This window comes from Gracilinanus agilis, chromosome 2 (assembly GCF_016433145.1).
Source record: "Gracilinanus agilis isolate LMUSP501 chromosome 2, AgileGrace, whole genome shotgun sequence".
In the NCBI taxonomy this organism is placed as follows: Eukaryota; Metazoa; Chordata; class Mammalia; order Didelphimorphia; family Didelphidae; genus Gracilinanus; species Gracilinanus agilis.
The window spans coordinates 639,915,360-639,931,869 of NC_058131.1; the positions used below are offsets into that span (position 1 = coordinate 639,915,360).

General features: G+C 35.3%; 1 protein-coding gene across 1 annotated transcript in view; it reads left to right on the top strand.

The window, feature by feature from the left end:
- Positions 1 to 16,510, top strand: part of KIF20B (kinesin family member 20B) — a 91,741-nt gene that overhangs the window by 32,853 nt on the left and 42,378 nt on the right. Inside the window, exons 19-20 of the mRNA XM_044665670.1 lie at positions 10,433 to 11,666; positions 14,232 to 14,370. Of these exons, the coding sequence (XP_044521605.1) occupies positions 10,433 to 11,666; positions 14,232 to 14,370 (1,373 nt within the window). The remainder of the gene's footprint in view (positions 1 to 10,432; positions 11,667 to 14,231; positions 14,371 to 16,510) is intronic.

Here is a 16,510-nt window from a genome sequence, read left to right on the forward strand (position 1 = left end):
GATTTGTACAATTCTCAGCTAGACAGAAAAAGCCATGATTTGAACCCAAATTGCAAGACCTTGAGTTCAGACTTCTTTTCAGATATAAAATCCAACTCTTCCCATCAGCCTTCCTAATTCTACCATTTCATAGAGGCTACCTCACATAACTGCTTAAAGATTTTCAGCTATTCAGTAATATCTTTTCAAAGTTCTATACTTAGAGTTTTACTTTTATCTATGTTCATTCACCTTTCAAGGTGAAGAAAAGTAAAAAAGTATCTAGGCAGTTTGTTTTAAATATTTTAGTGAATGTCTGGACAAAGTATCTTTAATATGAGATTTAGAAGAAAATTGCATTATAAGCTTGGGTAATTGATACTGGATAATGTTTCCTTTCATCCTCCATCCTCCCTTCCCTTCAAAAAGAAGGTTCTCCCTTATCTATATCCAGTCTGTAGGGATTGTAGATTTAAATGTTTGGCAATAAATGACTTTTATCTCTGATGTTTTCTAGCTGTGATATTGGACAACTTGCCTTTTCTTTCTAGACTTGAGTTTTCTCATTTGTAAAATGATAAGGTTGAGCTAGATGAGATTCAGATTATAAGTGTACTGAGATTAAAGCATTGATCATTACTTTCAAGAAACTTATGATCTAGTTAGTAAGTTTTCAAACTCTGTTCAAACATTATTTGGATGTTAGTTTTCTGTTGGAATCACTCAGTATACCAATGGCTTTGGTTATGTCTAACTTAGAATGCTTCCCCTCTAATCCTACTTTATAAAGGAGCTTGACATCTCCTCTTTTCTCTGAACATTAAATGGCCACTATAATCAGAATTTGTTTTGGAGAAGAATAAAGAAGTTTCTTACTTTAAAAAGCAATACAAAATTTACCAAAAGTTTCTTATATTCCAAAGAAAGAAGATAGAATCATTAGGATACATTTATTACACCAGAAGTGTGAATATAACATGATGGTAAATTGAAATAAGGAAGAATAGTGGAGTTTTAGCTGAGATATCTTGAGTAGTGAAAAAATTAGAAGTTATCACATTTTTGATACTAAATCTAATACTAGAGTTCTTATCCCAAATATCTGTTGAAAAACAATACAGTTGATCACATTATTATAAAAAAGTATTTGAATATAATAGGAACAGTATTATAGTGATGTAGAAGAAATGATTGGGGCAGATGTCCTCAAATGCAGACAGAAACTTGTCTGGTGGAGACTGGTTATCACTAGAGGGGTAGAGTGGAGAAATCCAAAGGAAAGAGAGTTGTGAAGCCTAAAAAAAAATTCAAAAGATAAAAAGCTAAAGGGGAACTCAAAAAACCAAGTACTTGAAATTGTGCTAAAGAAATCATCTCATCTTCATCTCCTGAGAGCATAGCAAAATGATTTGAAATAATATAAGGAAGAGTTTCTTATTCAGTTGTTACATTAAAATGGAAAATATAGAATTATAGGAATTATAGGAGGAAATTGCTTCTTACCAGTTTGTTGTCAGTTAAATACTTTGAAAACTTTAAAGCACTGTGTAACTTAGGTTTGGTCAATAGGGTGGCATACAGAAAGCTGTCTTTGGATCCAGGAAGACCATGGCTCAGGTCTTGCCTCTGGAACATTACCCTGCTTGGGTGACTCTAGACCTGTCACTTAACCTCTTAAGTCAGTTTTTTAGGCAAAGAAAGGGATACATTAAGAGAAGGAATTTTTTTTCTTCCAGACATTCTCTATATCAATGAAATTACAGATCCAGACCATTCTGCTATAAAATCAGTTATTTAGTGTTTATTAAGTCTCCTATGTGCTATGCATTGTGCTAAGGCCCACTCGCTAATGAGAGATACAACTTGCAAATACCTGTGTACAAATAAGATATATATATATATATAGGATAAATTTGGGGTAGTCTCAGAGGGAAGATACTTAAGATTGGTTAATGTCTTGGTATTTTAGACAGTTTGTGTCAAGGTAAAAATCATTTAGTATTGCATATAACTTCATATAAATAGCAGCTGATTCCAAATAGGTCTTGTATTGTCCTCTCACTTTTTTTAAAAACCATACCTTCTGTCTTAAAATTGATATAAGTATTAGTTCCAGGGCAAAAGAGTGGTAAGGTCTAGGCAGTTGGGGTTAAGTTACTTGCCCAAGGTCATATAGCTAAGAAGTGTTATGGGGCCAAATTGGAACCTAGGACCTCTCCTCTCTAGACTTGGCTCTATCTATCTAACCACCTACAGCACCGTCTTCTCTCACTATTAATTGTCATCTAATGGTGGCTAGAAAATCAGTAAAAGTGGCAAATGAATTTAAGTCACAATTAAGGCTCTGAATATCCAAGTAATTTGTACAGTTTTAGAAAAGTGCTGCCTTCCTCTTTGGTGGGCTTTTGTCCTTTGCTAGTGGAACAAATAAACATGAGATTTCAGTTTGTGTCTACCTGTGAACACTAGAACACCTCTTATTTGGAACTTCTTGTCCTGTTGGTGCCTTTTATTCATGTTACCAATTTAAAGGTTCAAAGCCCCCCTGAAATCAGAATTGAAGTGTGGCTCATAAAGAACTGTATAGAGTAGGGATATTTTCTAGGGTGCATGCCCTTAGGCAATCCAGCCTCTTCTTCACACTAAAAGAGTCATTTTAAAATTTACCTTCCAATAAAATAACCAAGTGCCCTGAGACTGTTTTTTTTTCTCAGAAAGGGCAGAAACCCAAAACAAAATAAAAATAACCCAGTCTCAGTAATTGCCTCCTGGTAAAGACAAATTGAGGTAAGCAGTTTCATTTAGGTACTTAGACCCTGGAGCATGTCTATATTTAGGAATTTGTGAACAATATTGATGAGGCAGAACTGACATAAGCTACTTGTTAAGTCCAAAGTGATTTCAATTTTTGTTCATCATTAAGCATAATAGATAGTCGAGAGAAATAATTATAATCTAACTATTTCATGAAGATTTTCATCTACAACTTTCATAATCAACTTAGGGAAATCAAGTAGAATATATTTGACAATATATCAGGGATCCATGATTTCATGTGAGTAGGTTTTCCTTCCACCAATACAAAGTTTTAATGAATCTGTGGTGGCCCCTATTTGGCCCTTCTTTTTGAATTTAGCTATATCAGTCCTCAAATGGGGGCAGCTGGGTGGCTCAGTGGATTAAGAGCCAGGCCTAGAGACTGGAGGTCCTAGGTTCAAACCCGGCCTCAGCCACTTCCCAGCTGTGTGACCCTGGGCAAGTCACTTGACCCCCATTGCCCACCCTTACCACTTCTGGGCCAAGGACGGTCCCTAGCCAGGATGAAAAAGGAGGAGGGTTGGGCGTGGGGCTAGCAACCCCACCCTGTAAAACTACATCTGCTAAAGAAACTGCAACCTTAAGTAGGGGCAGCTGGGCTAGCTCAGTGGATTGAGAGCCAGGCCTAGAGACGAAAGGTCCTAGGTTCAAATCCGGGCTCAGACACTTCCCAGCTGGGTGACCCTGAGTGACAGTGTGACCCATTGCCTACTGGTTGTGGCCCTATGCTCCTAGAATGGAGTCCCAGGATAATAAAAAAAAAAGTCCTCAAATAATAGACATTCTCAAAGCCTTTCTAATTTGGGTAGACCTACATTCACATAGCCTTTGAGGACCCAGATAGGACTTCAGAGGCAATATTTACAAAAACATCCTCCTGTGATATAGGTAAGAATGGATGCCAAGTGTAAAATAATGTTTTGCTAATACTAGTGAGTTTTCAAGACCCTTGTATTCCTATTACACTTTTATGGGGTAATATACTTCTCATTAGGCATGGACTCTTTAAAACATAGGCAAAATAGGAAGTGACCAAATATGTTTCAGAAATGACACTAGTTAAAACAGAAGAAAAAGAGATCAAAGCAATGGTGACCATACAGAGCATTTTTTGGAAATAGAACAAAGTTAAGCGAATCCGAACACTTCTGAAGATTTAAAAGAGCTGGAAAAATGGTTTCCTAGTTAATATAAAACTTTTGAGAAAATCCTTAAAGGATCTGGATTTAGTGTGGAGACAAATTATGGAGTTACATGAAGAAAATTCATGGTTAGTGATTAGAGTATAGCCACTAGGAGATCTGTCAGTGATGGTTATTTTAACAAATCATTATCAGTCATTTATTAGGCACCATATGGCAAGTACTGTTCAAGGTGCTGGGGATACAAAAAAAGAAATAATGAAACAATACCAACTTGCCAGGAAATTAACATTCTAATGGGAGGGACAAGTCCATATGTAAGTATATAAAGAATAGATAATAAGAGAAGTACAAATAAAGATAAAGTAACTAAATACAAGGTAGTTTAAGAGGAAGGGCTCACTAGCAACTGGGGGTCATTAGGAAAAGCTTCAGCTATATCATCAGGAGGAAAAGAGAGTTCATGCAGTAAATATGGGGAGGGTACATATTTTTAATATGGAGGATATGTATATGAAGTGTAAAGTTAGGTTATATGGGAAATATAGTGTCATATATGAATTGCAGAAAGAAGTCCAGTTTGGCCAGATGACTTGAGTATGGGAGATGGAGTAATGTAGAGTGAAACCGAAAAGATAACATGAGACCATGTTGTATAGGACTTTAAAAGCTAAACAGGAGTGTTTCCATCTCTTTGATTCTAGAAGCAATATGTAGCCCCTGATATTGATTGAATTGACATGATCAGATTTAATTAAAGAAGAGATATGATCAGCATTTAAAGTAGCAAGGGGAAATATGACAAACCAATTAGTAATGTTGAAGTAATCTAGGTCAGAGGTGATGGGTGCCTGAATTAAAGTGGTAGCTGTATGATTAGAGAGAAGGGACTGGAAGTGTGAGATGTTAACAAAGATCAATTAGCAGTTTTGTGTATGAGGCAAGGAAGAGTTTGGATTCAAGGGTAATGATAAAGTTATGAAACTTGAAAACCAAAAGAATTCTCTAGAAATAAGGAAATCTTTAAGAGATGTGGATTGGAGTTAGTGGTACTTCTGAAATGAGTCAAAACATAGGATCTAATCTCAGCTCTACCTTTTGACTGTAAGCCTTAGAAATTTGTTATAATTCTATGATTTAGGAATTGTTGAAAGAAGAGAATAAAAATTTGAAAAATAAATTCAAAGTTAGGGAGCAAAGTAACTACCCTTTTCCCTCCTACCTTTTTTTGTTTGGTGAAAACTAAGATTTGAAATGAGAGATTTTTAGAGAGTATCATTACATTAAGTATTGAGAACATTTACCTCTTGTCCAACCCTATTAGAGAACTATGACACCCCCCCCCCCCCCCCAATTCATGATCATGATCTCTACTATCAGGGAATTTACAATATAAGAAGAAAATGCTATTATAGAGGAATAGATTAGAGAAGAGGTGAGAAGTTTCTTGGTGCTCATTATAAAAACAGAGTGCCTAGACCAGTGATGGAGAACCTTTTGGAGATAGTGTTGGCCCCTCTCCCCCCATCCCTGAGTGTCCTGCCAGCACTCCACCCCCTACCAAGTGCTGGGCATGCCCCACTCCCTCCTTAACCCAGATAGGAGAGGGAGGAAACACTCCCATTGGGTTGCTGGGCAGAGAGGTGGGGGATGTGAAAAAAAGTCATCAGGCACGGTGGAGAGGGGGAAGGGAGCAGCTCCCCCTGAGTTCCTCTGCCTTTCTATTAACAAACTCTGTGGGTGTGTGTGTCCCCACAGTGAACGCTCTGTGTGCCATCTTTGGGACCTGTGCTGTAGGTTCACTGTCACTGGTATAGGAGGTGAACTTCTGCTGCCTCCTCAGTGAAACTCTTCTCTATATATTCTCCTTCAAATTTTGTTTTATTTATTTACTTATCTGTCTGTGTGTAGAATGTCGTACTAACAAATTGTCCGCCCTTCTCACGTAAATTCCTTGAGGATAGGAATGACTTTTTCCTCTGTTTGCCCAGAGCCTTATACATAGTAGGATTTTAATAAATGATTTGAATTGAACTGCTAGAAATTGGGGTTTGAGGGTGATATTTACAACTTAGAGCATGAATTTTTTTCCTTAAAGCTAGATGTTGATATAAATAACTTTTCAACAGTTTAAAAGTTCTTTATTTGCTAGTTTATTATAAAGATTATGGTTCAGGCAAAGTTTCTAATTTATGAGGCCAATTTAGATGAGCTTTATTTTATCTGATAAGCTAAGGTTTCCTTGTGATTTAAAAATCATGTGAATAACTTGCAGAAATTTGTGGTACTATTTTTGACCTGGTGAAGCTATCACATAATAGGTTTTAATGGTACTATTTAATTGTCAGAAAAGGCAAATGTTGCCAATTTAGGAAGAAAGTTCTAGGATTTAATTAGTCAAATATATCCCATTTCAGTTGTAGTTTGTACTATTTGATGCTAACACAGCTTTTCTTTGTTATTAACTGTTGATAAGATATAATACAGTTTTTCAGTTAAGAAGTCATTAAGGCTTGTTGTGTGCCACTTTTGTGCTATAAACTTGGGCATACACAGAAAAGACAAACGGTCTGTGCCTTCAACATTCAAATGGGGGAGGTAATATAAACAACTAGATATATACAAAATATATACTGAGTATGTGAAATTACTCTGGAAAAAAAGAGACATTAGTTAAGGAAAAATGCCTCTTGTAAAAAGTGGAAATTGGAAATTTGGAATTTAAGAGGTGGAGATGAGGGAGCAGAGTATTCAAAGCATTGGGGTCAGTCATTGCAAAGGCATGGAGATCAGAGATGTTATACATAAAGAACTACAAATAGACCCATTTAACTAGATTGGAAAGTGTAGGGATGCAGAGGTAAATAAGATATAATACTGGAAATATAGGAAAGGGCCAGGTTTTGAAGAGCTTTAAATAACACAGAGAAGACTTTATATTGGAATCCTAAAGTAAAATCAATTGGGAGTCATTAGAACTCTTTGAGCAGGGTATAACATAGCCAGAAATTTGTTTTTGAGCAGAAAATGGATTGAAGTAGGGAGAAACTTGAGGTTCTTAACCTCATCATTACCTTTGACTCCTCACTCTTTTTCACCCCACATGTCTAATCAGTTTCCAATCAACTTCAATGGGGAGTGTAGTAGTGAGGGTGAGAGGTATGAAAACCTAAACCATATGGTTGTATGAATGGAGAGAAGGGCATACATTTGAGAAATTTTGTGAAGGTAAAAATAACAATATTTGGCAATATTATTTGGGATGAATGAGAGTGAAGAGTTTCAACAAGGAGGTTGTGGGCCTGGATAACTGTGAAGATGGTAGTACCATTGGCAATAATAGGGAAGTTTAGAAGAGGGAAAGATTTGAGGGGGATATATATGTTGAGTTTGAGATGGCTGATGGCAATATGTGACTGTAGATCAGCAAAGGGGCAAGGCCTGGATATACAGATCTAGGAATCATCTGTATAAAGATAATAATTGAATGCATGGGAGCTGATGAAATGACCAAGAAAAGGAGATGTAAAGGGAGAAGGGAAGAGGCCCAAGATAAATTTTGGAAGGCACCCACAGTTAGTATATGTGACTTTGATAAAGATGTAGTAATTGAAACCAAGAGTGAGTGGTTGGAGTCCAGGAGAGAGTGTTTCAAAGAAGAAGGTGTTTCAGAGTGTCAGATACTATGCAGGGAAAGGATCAGTACTGAGAAAAAGCCTTTAGATTTGGCAAGTAAGAACTCATTGGCAACTGGAGAAAGCAATTTCAGTTGAAGGATGAGTTAGTCTTTAGAGGATTTTAGACATGAGTTAGAGGAGAGGAATTGGAGGCATAGATTGTAAATAGCTCTTTTTTTCAAGGAGTTAAAGCCTTAAAGCTAACATAGCCGGTTGGATCAAATGAGATTTTTGTGAGAATGAAGAGACACGGGCAAGACAAGAGAAAGAGTTGGAATAATAGCAGTGGTAATATGTTGGGAGAAGTTGGGAATAGATAGCTATCATCAAGAACTCATATAGAGGAGTTTTGCCTTGTCAAGAGAAGGGACCACTCTATCTGAGACTAAAGCAAAGAAAGAAAGAATACTGAATTGAGATTTCAGAGGACATAAAGAAGAGGGGAAAAGGGCTATCTCAATGAATGGTTTTAATTTTTTTAGTGAAGTGTGAGGCAGGGTCTTCAGCTGAGAGGGTAGGGTAAATGCCTTGGGAGATTCTCCTCAAGAGTGTTCTAAAAGCTATGGTGCAGTTTTAAGTTTGAATTTAAATTTTAAATTTAAATTCTAAAAGCTATGGTACAGTTTTAAGTTTCTTAAAACTATACTTTGACTTTTGGCATACCTATAGAGCACCCTGACCATACCTGATTTGGAGATGCTAATGGTTGTAGTCTAACTATGCTGTGTAAATATAAGAATCAACAGAATCTAAATGAAAACTTAAGTGGCTTTCTCTTTTCCAAAAGATGCATAAGATTTAATTAATGCATGGGCTTGGTGGCTTCCTTTTGATTAATCAGATTGAATTTGGGCGGACGCCCAAACTCTCATCTATGCTTTGGATAGCTGAGGTTGACAGAAATAATCTAGTGATGCCTCAATTAAAATAATGAGTCAAAGTTGTAAGGAAATCAATTTAGACTTGATGTCAGGAAAAATTTCCTCAAAATTAGATCTATTCAAAAGTTGAATATGCTGTGTTGGGAGGTTGTGGGTTGCTTTTTGCTGGAGGTCATCAGGCAAGATACTGCAAACCTACATGTTAATTTTCTTATACCGGAGATTCCTTTTGGTTACAAGGTGATTCTTAGATCCTTTTCTCAAAAATATCAGGAACTTTTTGAGGATGGAATGCCATCTGCCAATGGAATGAGTGATTGATAATTCAAACTTCAGGAACACTCCATGGGAAGTGTAGAGGAGATCCTTGGCTGAGAATGTGAAGCTTTTATGAAAGCCCATTTAAGATGGCTAGATGGGTTGAGAGCCAGTCCCGGAGATGGGAGGTCCTGGGTTCAAATGTGACCTCAGACACTTCCTAACTGTGTGACCTTGGGCAAATCACTTACCCCCATTGCCTAGCTCTTAAATGCTCTTCTGCCTCGGAACCAATATACAGTATTGCTTTTAAGACAGGAGGTAAGGGTTAAAAAAAAAGATACAAAAGAGCTTTTGTTTTTTTTTAAACCTTTACCTTCTGTCTTGGGAGCAATACTATATATTGGTGATAAGGGCTAGACAATGGGGATTAAGTGACTTACCTAGGGTCACACAGCTGGGAAGTGTCTGAGGCCAACTTTGAATCCAATACCTTCTGTCTCTGGGTCTGGCTATCAATCCATTGAACCACTTAATTGCCCCTCTTTTTTTATTTTTTATTTTATTAATAAGACAAACCAAGACTTATTTTTAAGAAAAGAACTATTTATGAGACTCCTTTGCAAATAATCTCTATTTCTCATGGGGCCATCCATGTTAAGGAGTTAGTATTTAATACAAGATAAGTAAGAAGTATAGATTTTTATATATGTGTGTGTGTGTTTGTGTATACATTTATTTATATAAGATTGCTAGATAATTTGTTACATCATTGGAAAAGACATGGTTTTGTTTATAATGCTTATAATAATCAGCAATCTTGCTACAATAACTACTTTTCTGTTTTTTTTTCTTTTATGAAAAGAATTCACAGAAAATGTTTCAATATAGACAGTTCGTTATATTTATCACTTAAATAGTATAACATTGTGAAACCTGATGGTATTTATTATAGTTTGGGATAATATGCCTTTCAGAATTATTTAATAAAATAGAGATTAGGGAAAATAAAGAATGCAGTAATAACTTCTATCCCAAACCCTACTGTTTTAAAAATCTATTATTTTATCAGGAAGGCAGTGCAGTTAATGGGAAGAACACTGGACTAATTATGAATCAAATTTTAAGATACATTTAAAGTTTAAAGAAGATATATTTAAATTTGGAAGGCAATCCTCAAACCAAAAAATTTATAATATTTTGTAGTTATAGTTGACAGGGATGTAGTAAGAGCTGAAGTGTATTATTAGGTATACTGGCTTTGAAACTTTTCAAGGGAGAGCTTCCCTCTGTTAGTTCTTCATGTCTTGAAACCCAGGCCCAATGCAAAACCATGCGATTCACAGATGTCTAGCTACAAATTAATTTTCATGACCCTACTTTCTTCCAGTTAACCCTAGAAAAGAGTTGTCATTTGGAGGCTTGAGATTCTGCATACCTAGCATAAAATACAGACATTTAGTGGGATCTAGCTATATTGGAATAAACCATGACTTCCTCATCAAACACAGGATCCAAGATTTCTCCATATGATGTACTATTCAGATTAATTCCTTCAGGGATAAATGTAGGTATTCTCATTAGAAAGTTTCAAAATGTTGCCTGTTTGAGGGTTTTTTAAAGAGATTTTTTGTTATTACTAAAATTTTCCAGAATAATAATAATTTTATTTTTATAGGGTCTATTAATAGTGCCACCCTCCCCCAAGAGCAGAAGGAAACCAGAGATCTGCAGCAAAGCATTTCAGAAAAAGAAGCAGACATTAGAAGTTTACAAGAGGAAAATGAAGGATTAAAGAAAAATTTACTTGTCATGGAGAAAAACCTTTTAAATGAAAAAGCAACAAAAGAGGAATTACATCAACAACTTGCAAGTTTATTGCAGGACTTGGCTTGCTCAAAAGAGAAAACTTCTGTGTTAAATATAGAAGTTCAACAAATTCGATCCGATTATGAGAGTGCAATTTCTGAATTACATGCCCAGAAAACTATAAACCAAGAACAAGAACATAAAGTTATGGAATTGCTGAAGGAGATAGCAACAACCAGACAAAATATCACAAATAAAGTGGCACAAATAAAAATAATGCAAACAGAAATAGACAAGTTGCATATGCTTGATTCTGTGCCTCAGACTCTAGAGGAGAAATTACAAAATCTAAATGACCCTCTGAAAGATTATCTTGTTAATTTGCCAAATACTCAGTCCATCATGGATGCTGAAAATTATTCTGTAAATACACAGGTTGAAGAATCGAGTGTTGAATGCTTTAGGAGAAAGAGTTCTTTTCATTGTAGTATTGAAGCCATTTGGAAAGAGTGCAAGGCGATGGTGAAAATCTCCTCCAATAAAAGCAACCAGATCCAAGAATTGGAGCAACAGATTGAAAAGTTAAATCAAGAAGTGAGAGACATGAAGGAGGAAAATAATCAACTAAAACTGAACATCAGTGAATATATGAATCAGGATAATTTACTAAAGGAAAAAGAAAACATTATTAAGCAGCTAAAAGAAGAATTAGAAGGAAAAATAATTAGACTTGCTGTTGAAGAACAACATGTAGTTGAGTCAGAGAAAAAAAATTCAGAATTTACACAGCAAATCACCAGCCTGACAGAGAAAATAAAAGAACTTGAAACTGTCTTGGCAACCAAGAAGGACACAGATAACCATTTAGCTATAATGGAAAAAGTAGTTCTGGAAAAAGAATCTCTTATTTTGAAACTGGAAGGAAATTTGAAAGAGTTTGAAGAAAATTTTCAGAATTCTAGCAAAAATGCCAAAGAATTAAGTGATAAGGAAGCTGAATTAAAGGAAGAAGTCATACAATTGAAGAATAATTTGCAAAATGTGAATAATTCACTGCAGATAAAAGATAAAGAAAATGAGAACAACAATCAAGAAATAGTAAAGTAAGTCAAAGGTTATTAATATTAAATAATTTTAAATGCTAAGCAACTGTGACTTTGTGAATTTTCAAAAGCTAAACTTAAAAAAAATTATGAATATTTTCTTTTGTTTTTGTTTCTTAAAACCCTTACCTTCTATCTTAGAATCCGTACTAAGTATCAGTTCTAAGGGAGAAGAGCAATTAGGGCTAGGCATTTGGAGTCAAGTGACTTTATTCATGTAATTACATATTGTTTTCCAGAATATTTGGATCAGTTCTCTGTTCCACCAGTAGTGAATTTCTTTTTACATAATACTTCCAGCATTGACTATCTTACTGTCTTTGTCAATTTAACATGTAAAAGACAAAACCTCAGAGCTATTTTAATATTATTATTACTCTAGTGGAGCAATTTTTACATATGATTGTGCTCCTGTTTGTATTCAGTTAATTTTGCATCAGTTCAAGTTTCCTGTTTTCTTTGAAATCATGTTTTTCGTAATTTCTTATGGCACCATAATATTCCAATACATTCTTCTACTATAGTTTATTCAGCCATCTCCCATTTTGTACCCCTTAGATTCTAGATCTTTACTTTTTCCTCCTTTTAACTCCAACTATTCCCTCCATCTCTGGTGTTATATTTACTTTCCTTGTCTGAGATTTTGGTGTTTGTAGTATAGATACAGGTTTATCATTTTCTTTCCCTCATCAAAATGTTAATACTGCATCGTCATATAGCTCTTTCCAATTGCTGAAGTAAATCTCCATTTTTAGGTTTCTCTTAAGTCTTATGATTGCTTTTCAGTTTTGATCTTTTCATTAGAAATGCTTGAAAGTTTCCCATTAAAGGTCCATTGGCAGGCCTAGAGACAGGAGGTCCTAGGTTCAAACCTGGCCTCAGCCACTTCCCAGCTGTGTGACCCTGGGCAAGTCACTTGACCCCCATTGCCCACCCTTACCACTCTTCCACCTATGAGACAATACACCGAAGTACAAGGGTTTAAAAAAAAAAAAAAGGTCTATTGGGTAGCATTTTGCTTAACTTTTCAGGATTTATTATTGTCTTTTGGAATATTGTATTAGGATCTCCCCTCATCTTTAGTGTAAATTGTCAAGTTTGTGTGATTTTGATTTGAATTCCTGTCTTGCTTCTTTCAGTATTTTTAATCTGACATAGAGGGTTCTAGACTTTGGCTTTACCATTCCTGAAACTTCCTCTTTTTGATTTTCTTTCTGAAAGTGACTGGTAGATTCTTTCTTTGCTTTTTTCTTTGTTTTTAATAAATCTGGGCAGTTTACATTTATGATTTTTTAGAATATAGTGACCAGGCATTTAAAAAAAGTCACAGTTTTTAGAAAGCCTAATGATATTTAAATTATTCTTCCATGCCCTTTTTTTCAGGTTACTGTTTTACATATATCAGATGCCTTACATTTTCTTCTGTTTTTTCATTTTTAAAAATTTTGTTTGTATATTTTCCTACTTCTTTCTTAGTTCTTGTTCTACCTTCTCATGGAGTCATTGATTTCACTTTGGTTCATTCTGTTTTTCAGGGAGTCCATTTCTTGAGTAGGGTTTATCATGTTTTGTTTTAAATTATTTATTCTAATAGTTTCTTTAAGATTGTTATTTTAATTGTTAAGGATCTTTCACATCATTTCTCTTAGATATTTGTGGCATATTTGTGAGCAATGCACTTTTTCCTTTGGGTTTCCAAGCCTTCATTGTAGAATTGTGTTCTCTTTCCAGATTGGATTTTTGGGCAGCTCATCTACAGTAGTTATTTATAATGATCAGTGTCTTCTTCCATTTACTTGTATTTCAAAGTTTATTTCTTGAATTAGGGATTTGTTGTAAGATTAATTTCTATCCCCTACTGTACTTTTGGATGAAGTGGTTGATCCTGCGTGGCCTAACTTGGATCTCCTGGGTTCCTGTGTTGATTTCTGTCTTTTAGGATCAGTGCCCACCAGCCCTTCTGCACTCTCAATATTTGAACTTGAAAATACTGGATCTTCTGAACTCCCTATATTGTCTGAGACATCTTGGAACTCTAGGGGTTTCCCAGGGTTCCCAGTCTCAGTGCTGCTTCTCTTGCACTGGTCTTTGTACAGTGCGCCTCTAGATGATTTCTAAAACCCACACTATAGATTTCTTACCACTTAGGAGGTAGTTTCTATTCCCTTTGCCTCTGAATACTGAATCTTCCAGGTTCCATGTATCTGGCATGTATCTCTAGCACTTGAAGGCTATTGATTTAGTTGTGCTGGTGCTGGCTTTACTGGTAACTTTCTTTGCTATTTTTGCTTATAGTATTTTGACTAACTTTTTTTTTTTTTGTAATTCCAGAATAGAAAATGTCACTGTTTTTTCAGACATCTCTGGAAGTCTTGGTTCTTTATTTTTTGAATACAAGATATTAACTTGTTTTTACTATGATTTCTTGTAGTTTGAATTTTTAAACTTTTGGGATATCATATTGGGTAAAACTATTTAAAAAAATACTTAATACCTGTGATCATAGAATGAAAAAACAATGTACCTCATCTTTACACTAGAAAGTAACTTTATGGCATTTTTAAGATTGAAGGAAGAACTCTCTGCCAACTCTGCTCTTATTCATAAACTGAAAGAAGATCTTCAGCGGAAAGAAGAAGACCATGTTGATCTGAAAGAGAAATTTGCTGATGCCAAAAAGCAAATTGAACAAGTGCAGAAAGAGGTAAATTATTCCATATTGGCCACAGATTATCCTAAAGGCCAGAATTTAAAACAAACTTTAATTAGTGATAATATATATTTAGAACATAATATATTAGAATTGGGAATAGGAACTTCTTGGTCTGATTGAAAAAAATCAGTTGTATTTGATAAAAGAATTTAAAAAATTTTTAGAAGATGAAAGAAATAGCAAGGAACAATTTTATTTTTTAAAATAACTCTTGCCTCCTGTCTTAGAATTCAGTAGTAAGTATTGATTCCAAGGCAGAAGAGTGGTAGGGGCTAGGCAGTTAAGTGACTTGTCTGGGGTTGCACAGCTAGGAGTGTCTAAGGTCATAGTTGAACCCAAGACCTCTCATATTTAGGCTTGGCTCTCTATCCACTAAGCCACCTAGCTGCTCTTAGGTACATTTAAAAAGTCAACACAGTGAAAAATGTTCTAATTTAAAATCACCACCACCACAGTGTATGTAGTATTACAGAGTATGTAGTGTTAAATGATTAATCAAAAATCATCACATTAAAAAAAAACCCAAAAACCTCTTCAGTTCTGTATTCTGCCTAGAAATTCTCTAGAGGAGAAGAAAAGCAAAAAGTCAAAGGAAAAGTAGAAGCAGGAAGGTGGGGAGATAAAAAAAGTAGGAAGAGAAGGAAAGAAAAGATACACAATCAACACCTTTCTTTTGTGAAGTCAATGTCTTGCCTCATTAACAAACCCATACATTCTATTTTAGAATTGATAATAAGTATTAGTTCTGAGGTAGCGGGGCAGTGAGTGCTAGACATTTGGGGTTAAGCGACTTCGTCAGGGTCACATAGCTAGGAAGTGTCTGAGCCCCAAATTAAACTCAGGCTCTCCCTTTTCCAGGCCCATTTTTCTATTCACTGAGCTGCCTAGATGCCCCTTACAACCTATGATTGATGAAATGTGGATGTACAGAGAGGTTCTTAAGTAGTAAAGACATTGGTGTTGAAATAATCTTCAGGTTATGGAGAGAAACCTTTTGAAAAAAGGTCTCTTCACAATACAGTTTGTCTCCTGTTTTCTAAATTTGAACAACAGAATAATAGTATCTTTTTTATAAACCTTTACTTTCCATCTTAGCATGTATTATGTATTATATGTAATATTATGTATTAGTTCTAAGGCAAAAGAATGATAAAGGTGAGACAATGGGAATTAAATGACTTGCCTAGGGTCACACAGTTATGGAGTGGTTGGGGCCAGATTTTGAACCCCTAAGACTTTCCGTTTCTGGGCCTGACTATCCACAGAGCCATGTAGCTGCCTTCAGAATTATGGTGTCTTGAATATCTTTCTGCTGATCTGTAGGTTGATGAGGGGAGAGATTATTCTTATTGAGCTTTTTGGAGTATGTTCTCTTAGAAAGGGGCAGAAGGATGACGACCATTACACTTAGTGCTTGCTCCTGAGGGCAGCATCTAATAGTGCTAGGATAGAGGGTGGCTGGGCAACATGCTAGCTGAAACCGTTGGAATGTCCAGCCTTCCAGAAAGTGAAAAAAGATTGCTTTCTACTTATCCTTATGGTAGACTCCTAGGAAAACAAACTGGAGTTTGTAGAGGGATGAAGAAGCTTGGATAGGTTGTAATCTACATAGTTTGTGGAAGTATCCACTTCAAATCAATCATAGATCTGAGAATTAAAATTCCAATTTGAAAGCTCTGAAATTGTCTTTTCTGATACAAGATCTTTTAACAAGAGCAGTCAGTTGTAGTACCAACACACTTTGAAGGAGATTAATAAAAATATGAATTGTATCTGATGACATTAGCTAAAGTAAAATCAAGCGAAATTTAAAAAGATCATTTCTAAAACCTTAAATAAGAAGCGAAAAAAATTCAGAATGGCATGAGAAATAGATATTTAAACATAAAATTGGAATAGAAATGTTTGAAAGTCGAGGTAGTCTGAAAAATGGACTTCTAGAAAGTACTAGTTAAATTTTGTGCAGAGATAGAAATGCAGAATCTCTTCTATAGTAGAATAAATCTAAATGCTTAATCAGTTTTTATTCACAAATTAAAACTATGCTTTCACCAGTTCGTACATAAAGAAGTTTAAAAAGGTAAAGATTCAGAAGTTCTTGGGAAACAATAGGTTTAAAGGAAAAGATGAA